This window comes from Panthera uncia, chromosome D4 (genome assembly GCF_023721935.1).
Source record: "Panthera uncia isolate 11264 chromosome D4, Puncia_PCG_1.0, whole genome shotgun sequence".
NCBI lineage: Eukaryota > Metazoa > Chordata > Mammalia > Carnivora > Felidae > Panthera > Panthera uncia.
In genome coordinates this window covers 70,013,809-70,036,784 of record NC_064807.1, presented here as the reverse complement: position 1 = coordinate 70,036,784, position 22,976 = coordinate 70,013,809, and the positions used below count along the sequence as shown (strand labels likewise).

Sequence of the window (22,976 nt, the reverse complement as noted above, 5' to 3'; positions counted from 1 at the left end):
ACTAGGCTACCAGCAGGGCAAGCAAGAAAATGGGATAACTAGCAGCACTCCCAATATTCACAAGCTCAGAATGGCTGGGATGGAACAGAGGGAATTTGAAATCTCAATAATGGGAAAAATGTCTGGTAATGACACTGGAAGATACACCATTGCCACCAATTCACAGATAAGTTGGCCAAGGTTCTCAGTGCTGGCCCATCCCATGGCTCTTGAGGAGGGAAGCCATGCCAATTAAAGAGAGAATTTGCCCCAGTTAATGTTCACGGTGTCACAACAAAGAGAAGAGATGCCTTTCAGCAGAGTGATGATGTTTCTAAAGGAGGTCACCAAAGTCTTCCTCCCTCCTTCTCATAAGCACGTCTCTAAGCACTCAACAGTAATTACAGGTTAGAACAATCAGGGGGCCGCGTGCAAGATATTTTAAGACACACGTTCTTCCACATTTTAACATCTCCGAAATCAATGGCATCTTATGATTGGTAGCAGCCAGATGGCAGTCCTAAATTAATAGCATGAAACCCAACCAATGAAACCTTCTAGAAGATCAAGAAAACACCAGCATCCTGGATTTGGTGAAATACGCAATTAATCTATGAATGACTTCTGGAACTACATCGCTGCCATCATCCCGAAGAGTTAGCCATGGGCTCACTCTCAGCTAATTAAAGACAGGGATGTGCCACAGTGAACATCTAATGTTTCAGATAAAGCCATAAAAGACTTTACAGAAAGAAAACAGGTTACCTACAATGGAAAAAAATGTAAACCAACAAAAGATTTCTTAAAGAACAAGGTGATACCAATTTCTGATCCACAGTCCCCAAATGCTGGATAATAATGGGGCACCATTTCCAGCAGGGCTGCTCAGTATGGTCAGTGAATAAAGTGGCTTTTTACTGGTCTGTGATGAGAAGAAATTGAGAGAAGCATTTAGAAATGTTTATAGCACTTTGACCTTTCCATGCCATCCACACACATGATCAGTATGTATGTATGTATGTAGTTAGTAGGCTCCCAAAACAGGGCTTGAACTGACAACCCTGAGATCAAGGCCTGAGCAGCGATCAAGAGTCAGACAGTCAACTGACTGAGCTACCCAGGCGCCCCCAGTATTTATTTTTATTATAGTTTACCAGAGTATTAGTCCATGCCAGACTGGAAAAATTTTAAAGAGCTGATGCTTTGCCATAGATAGTTTGGAAAATATTCATCTACCAAGTTCATTGAGAGGTTGGACAGAGGTAAAACCATAATCTAAAATTTATATAACCACAAAAATGACCACTATTCCGTATCTAACAAAATGGCAGATTAGATGTCTGAGGAAACCCAGCCAATAGAGAACATATAGACTGCTGGAGACAAAAAAACTTATATATTTAATTGATTGAACCAGTTGTATCCACATGGTTCAAATCACTGAAGATATTAAAATATTCACGTAAAAGAAGTCTCCCTGTCGCCCCTGTCCCCCATCTGCCACGTTCTCACCACCAAATTCTCAGCAATATTAGTTTCTTGTTCATCTTTCCAGACTTTTAAAAAATGCATATACAAGCCAACACACATGCACACAGCCGCGCGCGTGCACACACACACACACACACACACACACACACATTCTTACAGAATGGTTATAATATTTGATACAACTGCACTCAAAGCATGTTTTTTTTATTATTTAAAAAAAAATTTTTTTTAACGTTTATTTATTTCTGATACAGAGAGAGAGACAGAGCATGAGCAGGGGAAGGGCAGAGAGAGAGGGAGACACAGAAACTGAAACAGGCTCCAGGCTCTGAGCTGTCTGCACAGAGCCCGACGCGGGGCTGGAACTCGCGGACCGCAAGATCATGACCTGAGCCGAAGTCGGACGCTTAACCGACTTTAACCGACTGAGCCACCCAGGTGCCCCTCAAAGCATGTTTTTAAACACATGACTGAACTGTTAAGAAAATAAGGGAAACCTCTCAGGTCAGAAATGAGGAGAAATCTGAGTGAGTGAGTGTTGGATGCTTTTGCCCCAGGGCCATCTGTTAGTCCCAGGTGATCTAGAAATGGAGACAAGCCTGAGGTAAGAACGGTGGGAACTCTGTTCTGACAACCTTGTATAATATGGGATCCCTGAAAGGCAAAGTAGAAAAATGCTGGCCCACAGAGGGAAGATGGGGATGTTGCCTTCTTGGATCCACCCCTCAAAGAAGGAAAGTCTTCCAGGAGAACACCTGACCACACAGGTTTGGAACCCGTAACGCAAACTACCTGTGTTGCTGAACAAAACACAAGAGAAAGATTGAGAAAGACCATCATATATATAAAGACAACATGCAACGTCTAGAAATAAAAATTATGATTGTTGACATAAAAACTCAATAGACAGGTAAAACAGAAGACTGCATATACAGTTTAAGAGAGGACTGGACAAACGGAATCTAGATTTGAAGAAATTATCCAGAATGTGGCACAGAGAATGAGAAGCAAAAACACTGAAATCATGAAACAGTTTGAGACACGGAGGATAAAATAAGGCGGACTAAAATCCCAGAAATTTTTTATTCTCTTCCCACTGCAAGATCATTCAAGTGCTATTAAGCTTATCAAAACACACACAAGGTCATGACCAATTCAGAGAAACCCAGCCCACTATCTCATTGCATTTAGCAAGTCTTTAGATTAAGAACAAGGATAACTTAAACAGTGTTAAATAGTCTAGTACTGATCCTATTCCCCCCACCCCTTCTCGTTCGTTAAGATATTTTGGTTTAAACACTAACATAGATATACCTCCTATCTTTTGAAGAACTTTCCGTATCAAGAATGCAGTATTTTATCAGACTCATTCTGACTCACCAAACAACAATGAAGTCCTCTCCAGGTTTATGATGAAGACAACTGGTAAATACTAGATCTGAAATTTCTATTCAAAAATAACTCAAACTCCCAACTATATCACAGGACCTTTAAAGAAAGGTCTTTTGTGTTTTCCCCCACATCCATCTCTCCTCCCTCCATCCCCCAATATTTTCTTTCCATATCCCACTGAGTCCTCTTATGGAGCATACCCTAGGATACAAGAATCCTACTTTGGAGAATACAGTTTCAGTTTATGTAACACAACTGACAAAGCCCCTTGTTACAAATTGCTTGAAATGTTTAGCAAAAACAATAAAAGAATATCCATGAAGTCACACACAAAATCACAGAGCACTATGATGAGCACACAGTGGTGCTCTACAACTACTTAGCATCCCCTTACCAAATAATCCCTTTTTTTAATTTAATTTTACTTTTTTTATTAAAAAAAATTTTTTTTAACGTTTAATTATTTTTGAGACAGAGAGAGACAGAGCATGAATAGGGGAGGGTCAGAGAGAGGGAGACACAGAATCCAAAACAGGCTCCAGGCTCTGAGCTGTCAGCAGAGAGCCCAACGTGGGGCTCGAACTCACAGACCACGAGATCATGACCTGAGCTGAAGTTGGCTGCCCAACCGACTGAGCCACCCAGGCGCCCCTAATCCCTTTTTTTAAACAATCATTTTTGAACCCCGAATGTATACTATGCATTATCCTGTGTGCTGGAGATACAGTGATGGACAGGCAAATTCCCTACTGTCAAGGAGCTGCAGTCTAATGGGGGAATTGCACATGTATAGAAGTTCTTCTTCATATAAAACTCTTACGGTCAACCAAGCTATGTCATAAAGCAATCTATTAACTTCGCCTGCCACACAGAGAAATGATGTTGGCGGGTGCCTTGGCCTTGGCCAGTGTATTGTAAACCAATCTGTAGCTTTCAAAACATGATCAACAGCCAATTTGCCTGGAGTCTCAAAAAGTGGCCCAAGTGGTAGAGTCTTCCAAGTGGGGTGGCTCTGACAGGGTCTACAAGGTTTCCTGGTTTCAAACCAGTTTTTACTTTGGTATCTCGGGGCAGGGTTTCTGCATCACTTAGAATTGAACTTGAGCCTACTGCATCCACACACTGCACAGGATCCATCACGGGTATGCATTTCCACCTGTGGCCTGGAGCAGGTGACCTGCCTTCTGTCAGGATCCTTTGCACAGTTCTTTCTCAGTTTCAGGTTCTACACTGGGAATCCAGTTCTACCTTCCCATCATGCATTTTGTTTGCAACCTTGTCCTTCTTTTAGAGGGTGGAGGAGAGTACTTTTTATTGATGCATGACACATATACAGTGAAGTCACATATAAATAAGTATACAGCTCAATGAATTTTCTCAGAGCGAAACACCCATGTAACCAGTACCCAGATCAGGAAACAGGATTACCAGAACCCCAGAAGGCTTTGCATGTCCCCATCTACTAACTACTTGCCCCCTCAAGGGTAACCACTGTCCTCACTTCCAACACCATAGGCTAATTTTGCCAGTATTAAAATGTTATCTAAATGGAATCCCATAGGATGTACTCATTTGTGTCTGGCCTCTTTGACTTCATATGTTTGTGAGATTCACCCTTGTTGTTACATTCAGTTATAGTTCATGAATTTTCATTACAGCATGTATTCCTTATATTAACATACCACACTTTATTTAGCTACTTTCCGTTGATGGGCATTTGGGTTATTTCCAATTTGGGGCTAATACAGCCTTGTCTCTGTCTTTACAAAAGTATCAAAAAACTTGACCTAAACCCCACCCCACCCCCCACACTTAAACTTTTGGGCAAGATGAAGAAACAGGGACCCAATTTGCTTGCCCACCTGAAACAACTTTTTAAAAATCAGACAAAATCAGGGTGCCTGGGTGGCTCAGTCGGTTAAGCTTCCGACTTTTAATTTTGGCTCAGTTCAAGATCTCACAGTCATGAGATAAGTCCTATGTTGGGCTCTGCACTGAGCATGGAGCCTGCTTGGAATTCGCTCCCTCCCTCCCTTCCCTCCGTCTCTCTCTGTGTCCCTCCCCTTTTTCTCTCAAAATAAATAAATAAGCATAAAAAATCAGACAAAATATAGGAAACAATGGTTTTTAACATACTAGACATCAGGTAAAGAAGCTTAGTGACTCCTGCAACACGGAAAACAAAGAAGCTAAGCCCTCTAACTGCTCCAGCTACTGCTTTGATACAATTTCCAGACCAGGAGACCAGTGTTTCCCAATATTTGTATACATAATGCCCACAGGTGAAAATCACAACTTAATGGACTGGTTGCAGAGCCTAAGAATCTGTATTTTTTTTTATTTTTTATTTTTATTTTTTTTTTTAATGTTTATTTACTTTTGAGACAGAGAGAGACAGAGGATGAACGGGGGAGGGTCAGAGAGAGGGAGACACAGAATCTGAAACAGGCTCCAGGCTCTGAGCTGTCGGCACAGAGCCCGACGTGGGGCTCGAACTCACGAGCCGTGAGATCATGACCTGAGCAGAAGTTGGATGCCTAACCGACTGAGCCACCCAGGCGCCCCAAGAATCTGTATTTTTATAAGCATCCAAATGATTCTGATGCAGGCCAGCAGTGAACCACACTGCTGTAGACTATAAATTCTCCAGGCTCCAGCAAAATAAGGATAAACAACAGTATGTTCTCAAGTTTAAAAAACATTGACTAGATACGAATAAAGAAACATATATACAGAGCTCAGAAGGTCAGGTTAGTCTAGAGAGAGAAATATGGAGCCATCCGGAGTTTGTTAAATACATAAGCTCTCCCGGGTAAAGCATGCCATTAGCAGGTGGCCACAAATCAATGTTACTGACATAGAGCCAATAATACATGCAGGAGACCAGGAGGGACTAAGCCAAGACGCAGAAAGGCAGGAAGAAAGGATTTATTAAAGACGGCTTTATTTGGCTGTTTTCTTTCTGAAAGGGTTCAAGGAAGAGCAACATTGAATGCAGCTGAGAGGTGAAGGCAAGAACTGAAATGTCCACCTCACTGTGTGGATCTGCTGCCTCTGGAGCACTGTGCATGGGGAGGGGGGAGCATGGAATGAAAAGGAAGCAAAGGAATGAAGCAAAGGAATGGATGCAAAGGAATGAAAAGTGCAATGTGGTAACAGGGAATAAACACTGATTTCTCATGAAACCTGACAGTGAGTAAAAGGGCCAGAGTAACTAGACGGAAAAAGGTTTTTCAGTTTAATTTGGGGGAAAAATGTTTTTAAATACTTGAGTATACAGAGTAAGGGGACGAGCTAGTCAAAGGTAAAGACAGAGAAAATGCATAGCACGACAGGCTCCACAGTGTGGAGCAGGAGTGAAGAAAAGCTGACAAGACGGAAGGCAGGATAGTGAAGATTTAGAAGAGATTCCGCCAGTAATGGGTGACCTGGGCTAAATAAAGAAACAACGCAGTGCCAGAGAGCACTGAAGGCTTAGCTGAGATCTGAGACCATGAATGTGTAGTAGTACTAACCCACATGGCTGTGAGATTACCCTCTGCAGGATTTTGAAAGTTGAGAAGCTATAAATTATGAGATGGGTTCAGGATAACAAGGCAGACTGATAGGAGGGAAGGCAAGGGGCGAGATGACGAAGTGATGAACTTGAGTTCTGGCTACATGGAGGATTCAATGAAACCAAGAGATAACAGGTGAGGGCCACAACTGTGCATGAACAGCCTAGGGCACCTGTTCTCAACCTTAACTGCACATGAAAATCACCTGGGGAGTTAAAAAAAATCCTGATGCCCAGACCAGTTAGATCAGAATGTCTAGGGCTGAGACCTAGGCAAGCAGTACTTAAAAAAAAAAAGAAAAGAAAAAAAAGTTTATTTATTTATTTTTGAGAGAGAGAGAGAGAGAGAGAGAGAGAGAGAGAGAGAGAGAGAGAAAGGAGTCCCAAGCTGGCTCCACACTGTCAGCACAGAGCCCAAGGCAGGGCTTGATCCCATGAGCCGTGAGATCATGACCTGAACCGAAATTTAGAGTAAGAGGCTTAACTGACTGTAATTTTTTTTTTTTAGGCCTCCCCTGGTGACTCCCAAGTGCAGTCAAAGCTGAGAACCATGGACCTAGGAAGACTAGATTTCCTGTAAGGAGAGAAGAAAGCTCAGGAAAATCAGGAAGATCAGCAGCTAGTTACAGGATGGGCTGAAAACAAGTAGCCCACGAAATAGCTCAAACAGTGTGAGAATGGGGAAGAGCTGCAGGAAAGCAGTAGGGGCTCTCTCCACACTAGTCTCAATGTTGCCAGTTATCAGAAGCAAGATTCACAGCAACTGAAGAAATTCCCATACTAACACTCTATCCTTGCAAATTACTTCCGGGGTTATTTTTAGGTTATCCGCGGCACAGACAGCATACTGGTTTAAGAGCCTGGGGTGGAGGAGGTTCTCCTGGATTTCTATACCAGCTTCACAGATAATTAGCTGAGTAATCCTTGGGTAAATCACTTCTTTATCTCAAATTTTTTTAAAGTGTGTATAATTAATTAGTACGTACCTCAAAGTAGTTGTAAGAAACAGAGGCAATTAAGCCACAAGTAAACATTCAATGATAGCTAATATTGATCATTTTTTAAAGCTGCTAATTTTAAGGACATTTTCCACCAAATGTAACTTCTCTGAATTACCATAGTTCTAGTAGGAGATTTAGAGATGACAAACATTGATGAGGCTTATACACCAGAATGGAAGAACTGGAAATTCACATATTTAAAGATTCTTTCATAGGTACTTAAATATTAAGCTATTACGTTGGGTTTAAAAAAAATTTTTTTTTATTTTTTAAAGGCTTTTATTTTTAACTAGTCTCTACACCCAATGTGGGGCTCGAACTCACAACCCCAAGATCAAAGAGTCGCACACTCCACTGACTGAAGAGTGCCAGCCAGGCACCCCTATAAGGCGCTTTTTTAAAACATAAAACAACTCTGGTGTATTAAGAAAGATTAAAGGGGGAAAAAGGGATCATCAAAATTCCCAAATCACGGTTAAAAGAGACAGTCGAAACATGGCATAAAACACATTTAATACAAAGTTTAAATGATATGCAGTTCTTAGGCTAAAATTATATCCCAAGTTAAAATTACACCCAATATTTAGGAACCAATCTGAAGTTCTACGGAGATCATCCAAAAGTGTAAAGGCAATGCAAGTAAGGAACATTAACACCAATTATCCCCTGAAGTGGCCTGATCTCTTCCTTTAAACCATTAGATGGGTTCTCAGTGGGTCAGAGGCGCTGCATCAGTCCTGGCTTCTCTGAATTCCTCTACCCTCAGAGCCTGACTCAAAATGTGGGATTCTGCTGCCACAGAACCCTTCACTTGGCTCTCTCTGCTAGAGGGAGAGCTGGCCACGCTCAGAGTGGAGCGGGGAAGGCCAGACGCCATGAGCAAAGTAACCCCCAGTGACTATGTAATCCAAGCACACTGCCTCCTAGAATGGAGACATTTTGAGGGAGTCCAGAAGAGACTGTTCTGTAGACTATTAAATCACCACGCCCAGCGCAGTCCCCAGAGCAAACACTGCAAGGCAGCCTTCTAAGCACTCCAGTCCAGGCCAGAGGGAGGCCCCTCCACACAGCCCTGAACACCTGGAAAGCCCTCAATCAGTGGCAGCGTGTCCCAGGCATCGGGCTCCCGCAGAGCCATAATTTGGGATTTTAATAATAATCTTAGTTCTTTATGGAAACAGAACCACCCCTCCTAATATATATGTCCATCTGAGTTTCAGAAATTTGATTTTATTACATTTTCAGGAACACACCGGGTTACAAAAAGGAATGGACCTCCTCTATGTCCGGTCAATGGTTTTGACTGGTTTCATGTTTAAAGAATAAAATCATCCTGGAACATGACTGAGCCATTTTGGGGAGACAGAAAGCACGGGAAAACTTCAATGTGTCATTTTCCCGAGGAATTATTTCTAAATTAAATGTTCAATCAGGAGCTGGAGTCACCCTCTGTCACAAAAGTCGCATTCATGTAATTAAGGCACATCACTCTCAAGGGCAGGGAGGAGGAGGTGCTCATGGTCAGCTGCTGCAGGGCTGTACCTGCCAGCAGCGGGACAGGGGACAGGAGTATGGGTACACGGGCTGGGCTGCTTCCTCAGAGTAAGTCAAGTCCAAAAAGTCGTGAGGGGTGAATCACAGTCAAAAGAGAGAGGCCTTCAGGTCCTGCCCTCCATTGTGAGCTAGAAGGACATCTATTCACAGAACACTTCAAAGATCTCCAAGTGACTGTAAGAAATATTCAGGGCTTCTGGTGGACTTTATAGCAGCTTTACCTCGATGAATCCTAACTGCCGCTCTGCAGAAGGGTTTTCAACCTCTAAGCTGATGGGATGGCCTTATTTTATCTTGGATGATTTTTGTTTCCTAACACCTCATCTCTAAAACTGTTACTCTTTTTTGCCATTTTGGCTTATTGTTTGAGCCTTCTAATCTTTTTTTTTTTTTTTTTTTTTTAACGTTTATTTATTTTTGAGACAGAGAGAGACAGAGCATGAACGGGGGAGGGTCAGAGAGAGGGAGACACAGAATCTGAAGCAGGCTCCAGGCTCTGAGCTGTCAGCACAGAGCCTGACGCGGGGCTCAAACTCACGGACCGCGAGATCATGACCTGAGCCGAAGTCGGCTGCTTAACCGACTGAGCCACCCAGGCGCCCCGAGCCTTCTAATCTTTTAATTCCCCTCCCTGCTTTCCCTTTCTCATGCATTTTTTTATTTAATAGTGCGTACCACTTAAAAAAATGTTTGTTTATTTGGGGCAGGGGGAGAAGGAGAATCCCAAGCAGGCTCCGCACTGTCGGCACAGAACCCAAGGCGGGGCTCAATCTCACAAACTGCGAATTGCAAGATCATGACCTGAGCTGAGATCAAGAGTTGAGCCACCCAGGCACCCCAAGTGTGTACCACTTTAAATGGCTTATTTTACAGTTTCATATTCTTTTTTTTTTAAATGAACTCCTGTTACTTTTTTTTTTTTAATTTTTTTTTTTTTAACGTTTATTTATTTTTGAGACAGGGAGAGACAGAGCATGAACGGGGGAGGGTCGGAGAGAGAGGGAGACACAGAATCGGAAGCAGGCTCCAGGCTCTGAGCGGTCAGCACAGAGCCCGACACGGGGCTCGAACTCATGGACCGTGAGATCATGACCTGAGCCGAAGTCGGACGCTTAACTGACCGAGCCACCCAGGCGCCCCTACAGTTTCATATTCTAATTGCATTTTGAGCAGGAGGGAAGCCTGGTATGAAGGGACACTCCCTGGAGAGAGGGCAGGCTCTGCTCTTCCCCTTCAGTCGGCTGGTAGCAGCCTCTGCAGCAACCTTAATGCAGAGAACTACACCTCCCAGAAGTGAAGCAAGAATCTCACACAAGGCTTTGAAGGGAGTAAGGATTCCTTGAGGGCAAAGTTCACCTTGCTTAACAGCCCCCCACCCCCACCCCAACAGCGCTTTTTTTTTTTTAATGTTTTTATTTATTTTTGAGACAGAGACAGAGCATGAGCAGGGGAGGGGCAGAGAGATGGGGAGACACAGAATCCAAAGCGGGCTCCAGGCTCTGAGCTGTCAGCACAGAGCCCGACGCGGGGCTCGAACTCACGGAGTGTGAGATCATGACCTGAGCCGAGGTCGGACGCTGAACCGACTGAGCCACCCAGGCGCCCCCAACAGCGCTTTTTTTAATAGTTCTGCTGGTGGCTCAGTTGAACCGATTTATCTGACTCTCGGAATTCATCTCCTCTGTCCCATGCCACCAAGCCTGTTAATATTTCGTGTAAAATTAGGCTGACTGCTATATCAGCAGGTCCCCTACTTCACATAGTCCATGCCTGCAATTTCCAATGATTAAAGGCTTCTGTTGTTGTTACTTCTGCCTGTGCCCTGGAAGGCTGTTACTGTGTGTTTATGATCACTAGGTGTCATGACTAATGTTACTTCTAGATAGCACTTATCTTTTAAAAAATTGCACTGCATCAAAATGGGCTTCTTCAGCAACACAAAGCACACCTTCTGGTGCAACCTGAACTCTGCAGACAGAAGATTCCCCAGAGGACACAAAATAACCAATAGTGAGTTAGATTTATGGGAAAACACAAACTATTTCCACTGGACAGTAGACTTTAATTACATACTAGAGAATACAAAAAATTCCATTACCATTGAAAACAAATAAGATCTTTATTAATTTTACCATTCCCTCCCCCCAAAAAACCCCAACTCACTAATCCTTTGGTGACAAGTTAGCCCTAGTGTATGGGAGATGGACAGGGCATGGTATTTTGCTAATAACAACTAAGTAAGACAGGCACCAACAGACTATGAGCCCAGCACACAGTGCTCAAAAACACAGGAGACCCTCAAATATAGCATCCACTCAAGCTGTTTTCAAATCAAAACTGTCTCAATGGTCTTCTAGAAAATTCCCTAAAGCAGAATGTGATGTTTAAATTAAACTGTTCTGTTTATAAAATAAAATTCTGTGGATGGAGGAAAAGTGGGGGACACTTAATGATCTGCATGTCAACCAACTCAGGAAAGCACTGGGTTCGGCATCCCCTGAAGGTCAGATCGAAGGGTAAAGATTATTTATGACAAGACAGGCATTTCCATAGGAAAACCTTGGGGAGGGGACTCAGATCTGTAAGTAAACATGTTATTAATGGAGTCTTGTTTCTATTTTAACGTGCAATTAATTAGAAATAGTGAAATAAAGATTCCGTTTGGTCCAATAAATTTCATCAGAGTCCATGGCCACTGAAAGCATCCCCAAATCTGACCATCTACCTCAGATCACAATGGCCAAATGATACTGAACTAATGAATGTAAATCCACCATCACTACTGGAAAAAATTCAAAGATCATTCATTCAACCAGCAATAATTGAGTGCCTAGTACACACTGGAGACGGAACAGTAAATAAGACACTATCCCTACCCTCAAAAGCTTACAATCTAATTGGGAAAAGAGACAACTGAACACACATTTACAATTTAGATGGGTAAAATCTAGGTACTAAAGAAGGATAGAAGGGGGGCGCCTAACCCAGTAAAAAGCTAAAGTCTAAATAGACTTGAATGAGTAGAAGTTAGTTAAACAAAAAAGGAGGGGAAAAAAAGGAACATAAGGAAGGAGAATTCTAAAGAAAACACATTGCATAATCAGGGGAATGTCAGTAATTCAATGTTGCTGAAGAAACAAGTACAGGGCTCAGCTCCTAAAGAACTATGCATGTCTTGTTAAAGAGCCTGAATTTTAACATGAAGGCAATAGGGAATCACAGTAAAATTTTAAGCACATGATCTAAGATTAGTGCTCCAGTAGGATAAGGCAACAGTAAGAAAAGTAAAGTAAAAAGGGAGCAAGGCTGCTGGAAGCGATACCAGTGAATAGAGATAGTTACAATAATCTAGAATAGAGATAAGGGGTACGGCACTAATCAGCACTAATCACGTAGGAAGAGGGAGGGTTGATGAATCAACAGAACCATCCCTGAATATTAACACTGAATTACAATGGTCATTTTGCTTTTTAAAGCTATCACACTATAGTCCAATTTGGTATCTTCCCAGGCTCAGGTTAAAGGGGCTCTACTGCCTCATTCATTCACCCAAAGTGGTCCTGGCAGCAATGACCCTACCTGATCAACATGTGGCCAAAGTCCAAGTGTATCTCAGAATTGAACCCAAACAAGAAGCTCTCAATTCACATTCCACTAAGGCTCAGAACGCCAACGTATTAATGAATTTAAGGCAAAGGCCATACTATCTAAAAATAACATTTAAAGTGCTAAAATTTACATTAAAAACAATTCGTTTCTGACAGGTGGTTTACCACAGACATCCTGATACAATGAGTATTTAAATTCCATTCAAAAACTACGCAGCAGGTATAGAAGTTGTTGTGCTAAATAGGTTAGAAAAAAGTAGAATGAACTGGAAGGAAACCTCCAGGGAAAAGACCTCTGCTTTACTAGAGGGCAGTTAATATTTACAGATACAAGGAGTATTTCTACACTAGCCTGGCACCTCCAGTCAATTAAACGATAAAGCCTAGCACTAATCATTAGGACATTACATACAGAGGACAAAAAAAAAAAAAAAAAAAGATAATCCAAGCAGAGGGAAAATGGGAGTGCAGGGGGCGGGGGGGGGGGGGGGAGAGAAAAAAGAGGGAGATAGAGGAAAAAAGGCAAGGTGCCTCGCTCAGATACCCTTATCATCCAGCAATATGGCTCCCAAAGGCTAAAAAGAGAAGAAAATGGCTGCTTCCAGACTTTTTAAAGGATTTCACCGCAGCAGTTTGTGCTATCAGTTTGTGCATAGCAGTTTGTGCTATCAAACCACATTAGATCTCAAAAAAGGAAAAACTCATAAAGATCACTTAGGGAAAAAAAAAAAGTCTTGGGAATAAGAGCCCTGAATTTCAGTGCTCTAATCTGAATTTTATCTTGAGCATTATAGGCAGTAATCCCGGACACGTGTGCCATCTAGAATATATCAGGAAATGACTAAGTATCAGTTCAATATTAAAATTGGAAAAGAGCAAAGCAGTAGTATACTGATAGAGATACCAGTGAACAGAGATCATTTTGAAATATTAAAAAGAATGGCTCTCTAGTTTACAAATTATCTCAATTATGTTAAATTGCAGGCTTATAAGAATTGTAAGACATCTGTGAAATCTTAACAAATAATCTGAGCAAGAATTGCTCACTGTATTAATCACACCGATCTCCATTTTTTTGTTGTTGTTTATTTACCATTTTTTTAGTAATCTTACACCCAATGTGAGGTTTGAACTCATGGCCCTCACATCAAGAATCACAGGCTCTACGGACTGAGCCAGCCTGAGCTCCATTTTTTTAATACTTGGCTCTGTCTCTAAGAAGACACAATTCAATAGAACACTGAATCTAAATTAACTAGATACCATTGCACATTGTATTTGATTTAAAAAAAGAAACAGTTGGTTTTTTAAAAGTTTTATAGCTTTTCTCAGCCATTTTCCTATAGTATCTGTATGACTTAAATGTTTTTGACAATTAGGTGTCCATGATTAATCTCTTTAATGTGACAACCAGATCCATATAAGTTTTTGAAATAGGATCCATTTCCATTAGTTGCTAGCACACAAATTTTATAAATTTTTTTTTTTTTACATTTATTTATTTTTGAGAGACAGAGAGAGACAGAGTGTGAGCAGGGGAGGGGCAGAGAGAGAGGGAGACACAGAATCAGAAGCAGGTTCCAGGCTTTGAACTGTCAGCACAGAGCTCAATGCAGGGCTCGAACCCACGAACCGTGGGATCATGACCTGAGCTGAAGTCGGACGCACAACCGACTGAGCCACCCAGGCGCCCCAATGAGCACACACATTTTAGAAGAGTCTCAATATCTTATTTTAATATGTATACTTTACCTTGTTTCAAAAAGGATTCTAGAGGACACAGAACATGCATTCAGAAAACATATTATTCAATAAAACACAGAATATTAGCACATCTTAACCAAAATATTGTTGCCAGTGTTCTTTAGCTTTCCTTGTCAAAATGTTGATATTAAGTTTGCAATTTTACTAAGTACAGCAGAAAAAGGGGTAGAGGAACAAACCTTAGTGCTCTGCTTGAAAACAATTCAAACCAGGAAGTATCCTTATTACAATAAGAAAGGGATCAAATCAAATCAGTAAGTAATTCTGAAGGTGGCACCAGAAGAAAGAACTTAGCAAAAAAAAAAAAAAAAAAAAAAGGAGGGGGGAGGTAAGATTTAATTTATACAGAAATTAAGCTGTTGCCTGGGTGGCTCAGTCGGTTAAGCATCTGGATTAAGATTCTGGATTTTGACTCAGATGATGATCTCAGTTTGTGAATTTGAGCCCCACTTCTGGCTCTGCTCTGACAGCATGGAGCCTGCTTGGGATTCTCTCTCTCTCTCAAAATTAATAAATAAACTTAAAAAAAAAGAACTGTTTAAAAGAAAGAAATTAAGCTGTTGACTATTTGCTCTATGTTGAGTTACTCATTTCAAAAAGGTATTCTTAAGATTCCTTTAATGAATGAACTATTCATTATAATGTTATAAACTAATTGCATTTTTTTCATTCTATATTCAGGATCCTGTTACTGGAAGTCACAAAGGTAACTATGTAGGGCATGAGAAAATAAATACAAAGCCTCTCTATGGTATTTTAATGAAGCTAAATGCACTAACTGAAAGTATTTAAAGAAAACTTTACTGTGTATCATTAAGCACAAAATAAATAACTTACAACAATTGTAGAGTTGTCTCAAGTCTAACACCATGGGTTACTTGGAATATTAAGCTACACTTCTCATGTTTGTTTTAATTAAAAAAGTGTGATTTTATCATATATATTATAGAGGGAAGGGGATATATCATACTCCTATCTTGAAAGAAGTCAATTTTCTCCAAATTGAGCTGCAAATTTAATACTTCCAATTAAAAATAATATTTTAATCATTCCAATTGAAAAACAAGGTTACTTAGGGTTTGGGAAAAAATCTTGAAGTATATCTTTAAGTAAAAATGTATAAAATCCAATAAAGTTTGCAAAAGAATAAGGGGCTTTGCTCACCAGTAATGAGGTAATAAAACTTCATTAATTAAAACAGTGCAGGGGTGCCTGGCTGGCTCAGTGAGTGGAGCATTTCACTCTCGATCTTGGGGCTGTGACTTCGAGCCCCACACTGGGTGTAGAGATTACTTAAAAATAAAAATTAAAAAAATCTTTAAAAAATAGCGGATACTAGTACAAGAACAGATCAATGAAACAGCACTGGGAATCTTGAAACATGCAAGAATACAGAAGAATTTTAGTCTATAATAAAGACAGTATTTCAAAACTGTGGTATAATCAAATAATAATTCAATTAGTGATTTTGGGACAAGTGGCTAAATATTACGTGAACCTAAAATTAAGTCTCTAGATCTCATCATATCACAAAGTAAAATAATGAGTACATTACATGATAAAATGTAAAAAAAAAAAAAGGAAAGAATTCAAATTACTAAAAGAAAACAGATATTAACTATATAATAATTGGAGGAATAGCTATAAAATTACACAAGTCAGAAACATTAAAAAAAGAAAAAAAAGGCCCTGACAATCCAAAACACAGGTGCACATACTTTTCTCCACGTTAAACGTATGTACAAAGTTGAAAGACACAAAAAAAAAAAAAAAAAAAAAAAACCTGGGGGAAAAAAATGCAACCTATCACAGAAAAACAATCTTTGTATCAAAAAGATTAATACAGCAATAGACTGCAGCACAAAGGATTATGAGTATGTAATTTACAACTAAATGTAACTAGCATATCAATATATGAAAAATGTTCAATAGAACTAGTAATTAAAGGAATGAAAATAAAAAACAGAAAACAGTGAGGAGCACGATAAAATGCAAGGGGAAATGAGCACCAAAATACAATGTTACCAGGACTCCGAATAGATACAACCTTCCTATAGGGCAATATGTAGCAAAGTTTAAAATGTGCTCCTGGCCCATTAATTCCTTTCAGGAACCTAAACTAAGGAAATCCTCTCAAAGATGTACACAAATGAATTCATCACAGGGTTGTTTGTAATGTTGATAATCGGAAACCTAAATGCCCATCAATGAATACATATTAGTACCTCATAAACGAAAATGCCATAAATCTATTTAAAAGGATGCAGAGATGATATTTATTAAAATAGGAAAAAAGTGGTCATGACATTTTACATGGAAACCCCATGTGAGCAGGTTGGGCAAAGCCTGGATGTCTTGTTCTTCAACCTTATTTCCAGCACCTAGAAAAGTGCCTTGTAAAAAAGGAGCTCCCAGAAAGCATTTTACTAAATACATAAATTTTAAAAGCAGGCTACAGAACAATTAATTATAATGTCAATCCCCACCCCCTTCCTTCTTTCTTTCTCTCTACACACACACACACACACACACACACACACACACACACACACAATTGGAAGGACAGCCACAAAAGGCTGACAAGGTGAAGTTCTGGTGTGTGTAACTTTTCTTTATCCCTCTCTGTATTGTCTAAATTTCTTACATAGTTAGCATTTAAAAAATTTTTATGATTGGAAAATAGTAACAACATTGCTTTTTAAGAACTCATATATATTTAAAATGAACTCCAGAAAGTGTTCAGTGACATCAGCTACAAACTACAAAAACTGAGATCAGCAGTATCCAAGTGGCATGTTTTTTTCACCTCCAAATAAGTATCTTTGGAGTATGTTTTCTACAATGTACCACCTTTTTCCAGTACCAGGAAATGCCACCCTATCCTGATAAAATGCAAAATTTCCAAAAGGAAAAGCACATTTTTTTCTAGAGTAAAAAGTGGGGGGGGGGGGGGGGGGAGTAACAAATTTCTTAAAAGTCCTCCCATCTCAGGGTGGCTCAGTAGGTTAAGGATCTGACTCTTGATTTCAGCTCAGGTCATGATCTCACAGCTCTCGGGATAGAGCCCTGCATCCAGCTCTGCACTGACAGCCCAGAACCTGATTGGGATTCTCTCTCTCCCTCTCTCTCTCTCTGCCCCTCCCCCACTTGTGCTCTCTCAAAAATAAGTAAATAAACATTAAAGAAAAAAGTCTTCCCATCTCCTCTATTGACACACGCCCTCTTCTAGTTGGTGATAAAGATTACTATGTATAATCATGTTTTTTTCAGGCTAAAATGCCAGTGAATCTGTATCAGCAATGTGCTCTCTGTAATTCTTTCCTTTCTTTAGGAAGGCAGATTTCATTTTAAAGACATTTAAACAAGTGAATGTTTATTATTATTCTATCATTATTCATTACTCATTATTCTATCATTATTCATCCCACTACCCTATTTTATTTCAGACTTTATCACTATGTGAAATAACCCTATTTGAATTATTATCTGCCTCTCCTTTCCAGAATGTAAGCTCTATGAGGACAGGAATGTTGTCCGGCTCACCACTGTGTCCCCAGTGAATGGCATCTAGTAAGGACTCAAGATGTAGTTGTTAAATTAATAATGAAAAAGGTCGGGAGGGGGGACACAAATTTAAATAAGACTATATGTAAGGAATTGGAAAAAAGGAAAGAAAACTACAATGAAATACACAAGCTGACATGACTCTAGGCTGTAACGTCAGCCTAGAGTTTGGTGGATATTTTTCAAGGTGGACAGGTGCTCCACACCTATCTAAAGGCATCCAGGAAGAAGAAAAATCCACAGGGAGGTCTCCGGGTAGCTGTGTACAGCTCCCAGAAGAGTGAAAATGATCATCATCATAATAGAAATGTCGTCCAGGTCGAAAAAACAACTACAGCACAACAACACACTATATTTGGCCCAGATGAAAAATCAAACGAAGCCCCAACACAATGAAACCAAGCAAGCAACGTTCCGCCGACACATAGAAAGATCATAGTCTCCTTTCCCCAGGCCGTGCAGTCGCCCGCAGCCCAGCAAACCCCCTCACTCACCACTTTCCCCCCTCAAGGACCCCCGCCCCAGCTGGTCCAAGGTGAGAGGGAATGGAATAACAGTCTGAGAATTAGCTTTCTCCACTCCCACCCGAGCCCAATCCTCTCCAAAGCGCAATGCCTCCCACTCTCCCACCCGGAGGCCCTGACCCCCGCGCCAAGGGCTTCTCCTGCTGCCCCTCACTCACGTGTAGATGATGGCCATGAAATGCATCAGCCACAGCACCAAGAAGAGGACGAACCCGAAGACGGCCATTCCCTCCAGGGCCAGGTCCAGCAGCGCCATCCCCCGGCCCGGCCCGGCCCGCTCCGGCCGCCGCCGCGGACCGCGCTCCCGCCGGAGGACAGGGTGGGCGCCCGGCGCTGGGGCGCTGGAGGGGAGAGGAAGGTGGGGAGAGGAAGGGGCGGAGGGGGGTGGGGACGGAAGGGGCGGGCAGGGCCTGCGCGCCCCGCCCGCGCGCACTCGTTCGCGCGCTGCCCTGGGCGCGCTCGCGGCTGCGGGCGCTGCGGTGGCCGGGATCCGTGGTCAGAGCGGCAGTGGCCCCCGCGCTCCGGCTCGCCTCTCCACACCCTCTGGGCCGCCGGCCGGTCCTTGAGCGCCTGCGCCCCAGATGCCAACGCCCCGCCGCCTCGCCGCGGGACCCCGGGCCGCGCAGCTCCGCACCCTGCTCCGCCGCCGCAGCTCCGTGCACTAATCGAAACCGGCGGCCAGCGATCCGACTCCCCGTCGCGCCCCGCCTCGCCCCCGCCCTCCGGAACCGTGGCGCCCGCCTCTCCGAGGGGCGGTGCGCGCCGCTGCTCCCCGCCCACCTTGCCGCCCTCGCGCCCGCTGCGTCACCGTCACCTTCGAGAGCGCGCCCCTGCGAGGCTTCTGCTGGACGCAAGCCCGCCTTCTCTCCCTGGGCTCCTGTCTCCGCCCGCGCCTACCCCTCGGCGTCGGGCGGCGGCGCCCCGGGCGGCCAGCCCTGCAGCCCCGGGGCCGGCCTCCCCCGGCGGTGGCGGCGCGTGACCGTGTGTCCGGCTCAGAGGCTGCTTGCCCTCTGTCCGGCTGCAGTGTTCGGGGGCGCCCCAGAGAAGACACGGAGTTCCAGGCAGCCGCTCGGGTTGTCTCGAAATCCAGTTTCCAACGCTGTATCTGCAGCTTCTCCGCCGGGCACCGCTCAGAGAGGCTTAGGCCCTCCTCCAGGCCATGCTCCTGGACGCACGGGTGTCCCATTGCCTTTCTTTCTCAATGCTTTTAATGCTGTGTTGTCTTGGATCACAACCGACCGGAGAGCAAAATAATCGTATGCCTCACATATCTCTAAGCACCGTAGAGAATGTAACGTAAAAGAGATTCTCACATTCACAAATATAAGGAATCAGTTAGTATGGAAGTCCCCTAAGACTACTGTCCAATACGGTAGCCATATGTGGCTATTGAGCGCTTAAAATGTGGTTGGTAGAAATTGAGACGTGCTGTGCGTCTAAACCACACACCGATGTCGAAGACCACCTCATTAACCAATTTTGGTTACAATTATTGATTACATAGTGAAGCTATTTTTTGATATATTGGGTTAAATTAAAAATTATTAATTTCACTGTTTTTGTTGTTTTACTTTTAAAATATAGCTAGTTACCAGAAAATTTTAAATTACGCATGTGGATAGCACTGCTCTAAAATGTTAAGCAGTGGCACTATGGATTGTAAGGCAATTTAGCATTTATCTTCATTTTAAATCTGTCCAGGGAGATGTTTTAATCTAGTATTAAATGTTCCTGTTTGTTTCTTTAGCCTAGATGAGTTTATATTGTTTCTTGATTGTTTTATGTTTAGACAGTGTTTATTATTTCAAGTGATTTCCTTTAAAATAATCCATGACCTCCCTTGAGATTTCAGAATTGAATTCAATTTTGAAAAGAAGTTGGTTATTTTATCATTGCTATTTATTATAGCTGATATTGAGTAAATGAACTACCTTAATCTACAATTAAGTGATAAATTACAATCAGAGAAGAGTTTAAATTAATGTCTGTACTGAGAACCAATCTGCATTTACTATACTTTGTGTTTCACTGGGGTAAAGTCAGTGAGAAAGAACAGTGCTTACAAAGGAAACTTCTATTGTTCAGAGTTATTGGTTGATGAATTAAAGTTATAGTGGGATGGTACACTACTAGCAAAATAACTACAAATGGAAAAAAATTTTAAGTTTATTTACAGAGAGAGAGAGTGTATATGTGCGCACGTGTGCGCGTGTGCAAGCAGGGGAGGGGCAGAGAGAGAGGGAGAGAGAATCCCAAGCAGGCCCCACACTTTGAGTGCAGAGCCAGAAGCAGCAATATTGTACTTGAGCCTAGTTTCGGTTGGTCTTGTGCAAACCATTCTATAGTATCTGTCTGTTAGGACCACATATTCCAAAATGAATATGCATGAATATGTAACCCTAACATTAGAATATATAATCCTAACATTCTATAGATACTATAAAAGTGTGCATTTCTTCCGTGTAGCACAGCAGCATAGGAGTCTAGCAAAGACCCTGTCCACTGATCTCACTTTTAGCAGTTAACACTTTTTTTGGTTATCTAATGGGCACTCTTCTCTTTTAGAAAACCAATTTCATGAAGGCCAGGGCTTCTGATTCTCTCCAGAGATAATCTAGTAGCATTTGTATATATTAGAATTCACACTAATAAATTTTGAGGAGCAGTGTTTTCAGAGGCAAACAAAATCCAAAATTAACTATCATTTAATGGCCCTAGAAACTTTAGTTTATAAAACCTTAACAAGAAAATAATTCCAAATATCTGGTTCAAACCAAGTAGTTACAACACATTTTTGGCTTGAGCCAAACCCAAACCAAAATATTTATAGCTGACTCTAAACTGAAACTTAAATAAAATTGTATTACTTCTGGCCCCATATCCCCCAAAAGATAGGGCAGAAGGCTGGGAGAATACAGGTACATACATAAAATTACTTAATAGAAACAAAACAATTTATCTTTGGTAAGTTAATACTCTTAGTTACATAATGCCCTATATGCCTATATATAAAGGTTCATGTTACATTTTTTAAAGTTACATTTTCAACAATCAGGATACCTAATTTGGGTTGTGTCTAAGAAACATCATCTTTGGTGAGATTCTAGATAAATCAAGTTTAAAATGTGACACTTGAAAGGCTATGCACAGAAAAAACACTGAAAGAAATACCAGACAATTATTTATCTTTGAAGAATGAAATGTGTTGATTTTTTTTACCTGCCTTTTTATATTGTTGATTTCCTATAATGAGCATTATTGTTTTTATGGTGAAAAATATGGCCATTTTTCTATTTTACAAAGGGGTTGATGAGAACCAAGTAGAAAATTTTTGTTATTTATTCTTTTAAAATTATGAGTGGTACAGTCACTTTGGAAGACAGTTTGGCAGTTACTTACAGAACTAAACATACTCCTAACCATATGATCCAGCAATAGCATCCTTGATATTTATCCAAATGAGTTGAAAACATGTACACACAAAAACCTGCACACAGATGTTTCTAACAACTAACAAAACTTGGAAGCAACCATGTCATTCAGTAGATGAGTGAATACAATGTGGTACGCCCAAACAATGGAATATTATTCAGCACCAAGAAGAAATGTGCTATCAAGCCTTCATGAAAGACAGGAAGGAAGATTAAATGTATATTACTAAGTGAAAGAAGACAATCTTTTCACTTATATGGCATTCTAGGAAAGGCAAACCTAGAGACAGTAAAAAGATCAGTGGTTGTGGTTGTCACGGGAGAGAGACAAGAATAGGTGATCTCAGAGGATTTTAAGGGCAATGAAACTAATCTGTACAATACTTTATTGGGGTGCCTGAGTGGCTCAGTTGGTTAAGCGTCTGACTCTGGATTTTGGCTCAGGTCATGGTCTCGTTGTTTGTGTGATTGAGCTCCATGTAGGGCTCTGCACCGGCAATGCAGATCCTGCTTGGGATTCTCTCTCTCTCCCTCTCCCTCTGCCCCTCTCCCGCTTGCACTCTCCCTCAACATAAATAAAGAAACATTAATACTAAAATGATGGGTACATGTATTATACATTTGTCAAAACCCATAGAATTTACAACACCAAGAGTGAATTCTAATATAAGCTGTGGACTTTGGGTAATGACATTGTCAGTGGAAGTTCATCAACTGTAACAAAGGCACCACTCTGGTGAGGATGTTGTTGGGGGTAGGGGGTGCTGCGCATGTGTTGAGGCAGAGTGCATATGAGAACTGTCTATAATTTCTGCTCAATTTGGCTGTAAACCTAAAACTGCTCCAGAAAATAAAATCTATCTTTTAAAAACTAATGAGTACTCCACCATATGTATATGTATATATTGTAAGTGTCTGAATAAGCGAGATAATCTAGTTTGTCATCAGATCCCAGGGCTTTGCACCTTCTAGGCACTCAAATATTTGTTGAACGAATGAATAAATAATCTATGTTGAGAGAAGTCACTGGAAAAACTGTTAAACTTTCTCCTTTTCTCCTTTCAACTTTTTAAATACTTTAAAAATATTTTTTCTTTGTGGAAAAAAATACA

General features: G+C 41.4%; 2 protein-coding genes across 2 annotated transcripts in view; both read right to left on the bottom strand.

The window, feature by feature from the left end:
• The window catches only part of UGCG (UDP-glucose ceramide glucosyltransferase), a 36,619-nt gene extending 17,500 nt beyond the window's left edge, over positions 1 to 19,119 (bottom strand). The window contains exon 1 of the mRNA XM_049636442.1: positions 18,592 to 19,119. Coding sequence (XP_049492399.1) covers positions 18,592 to 18,689 — 98 coding nt within the window. The 5' untranslated portion in view covers positions 18,690 to 19,119. The remainder of the gene's footprint in view (positions 1 to 18,591) is intronic.
• The window catches only part of GNG10 (G protein subunit gamma 10), a 189,820-nt gene that overhangs the window by 2,152 nt on the left and 164,692 nt on the right, over positions 1 to 22,976 (bottom strand). The gene's annotated exons all lie outside the window — the stretch shown is intronic.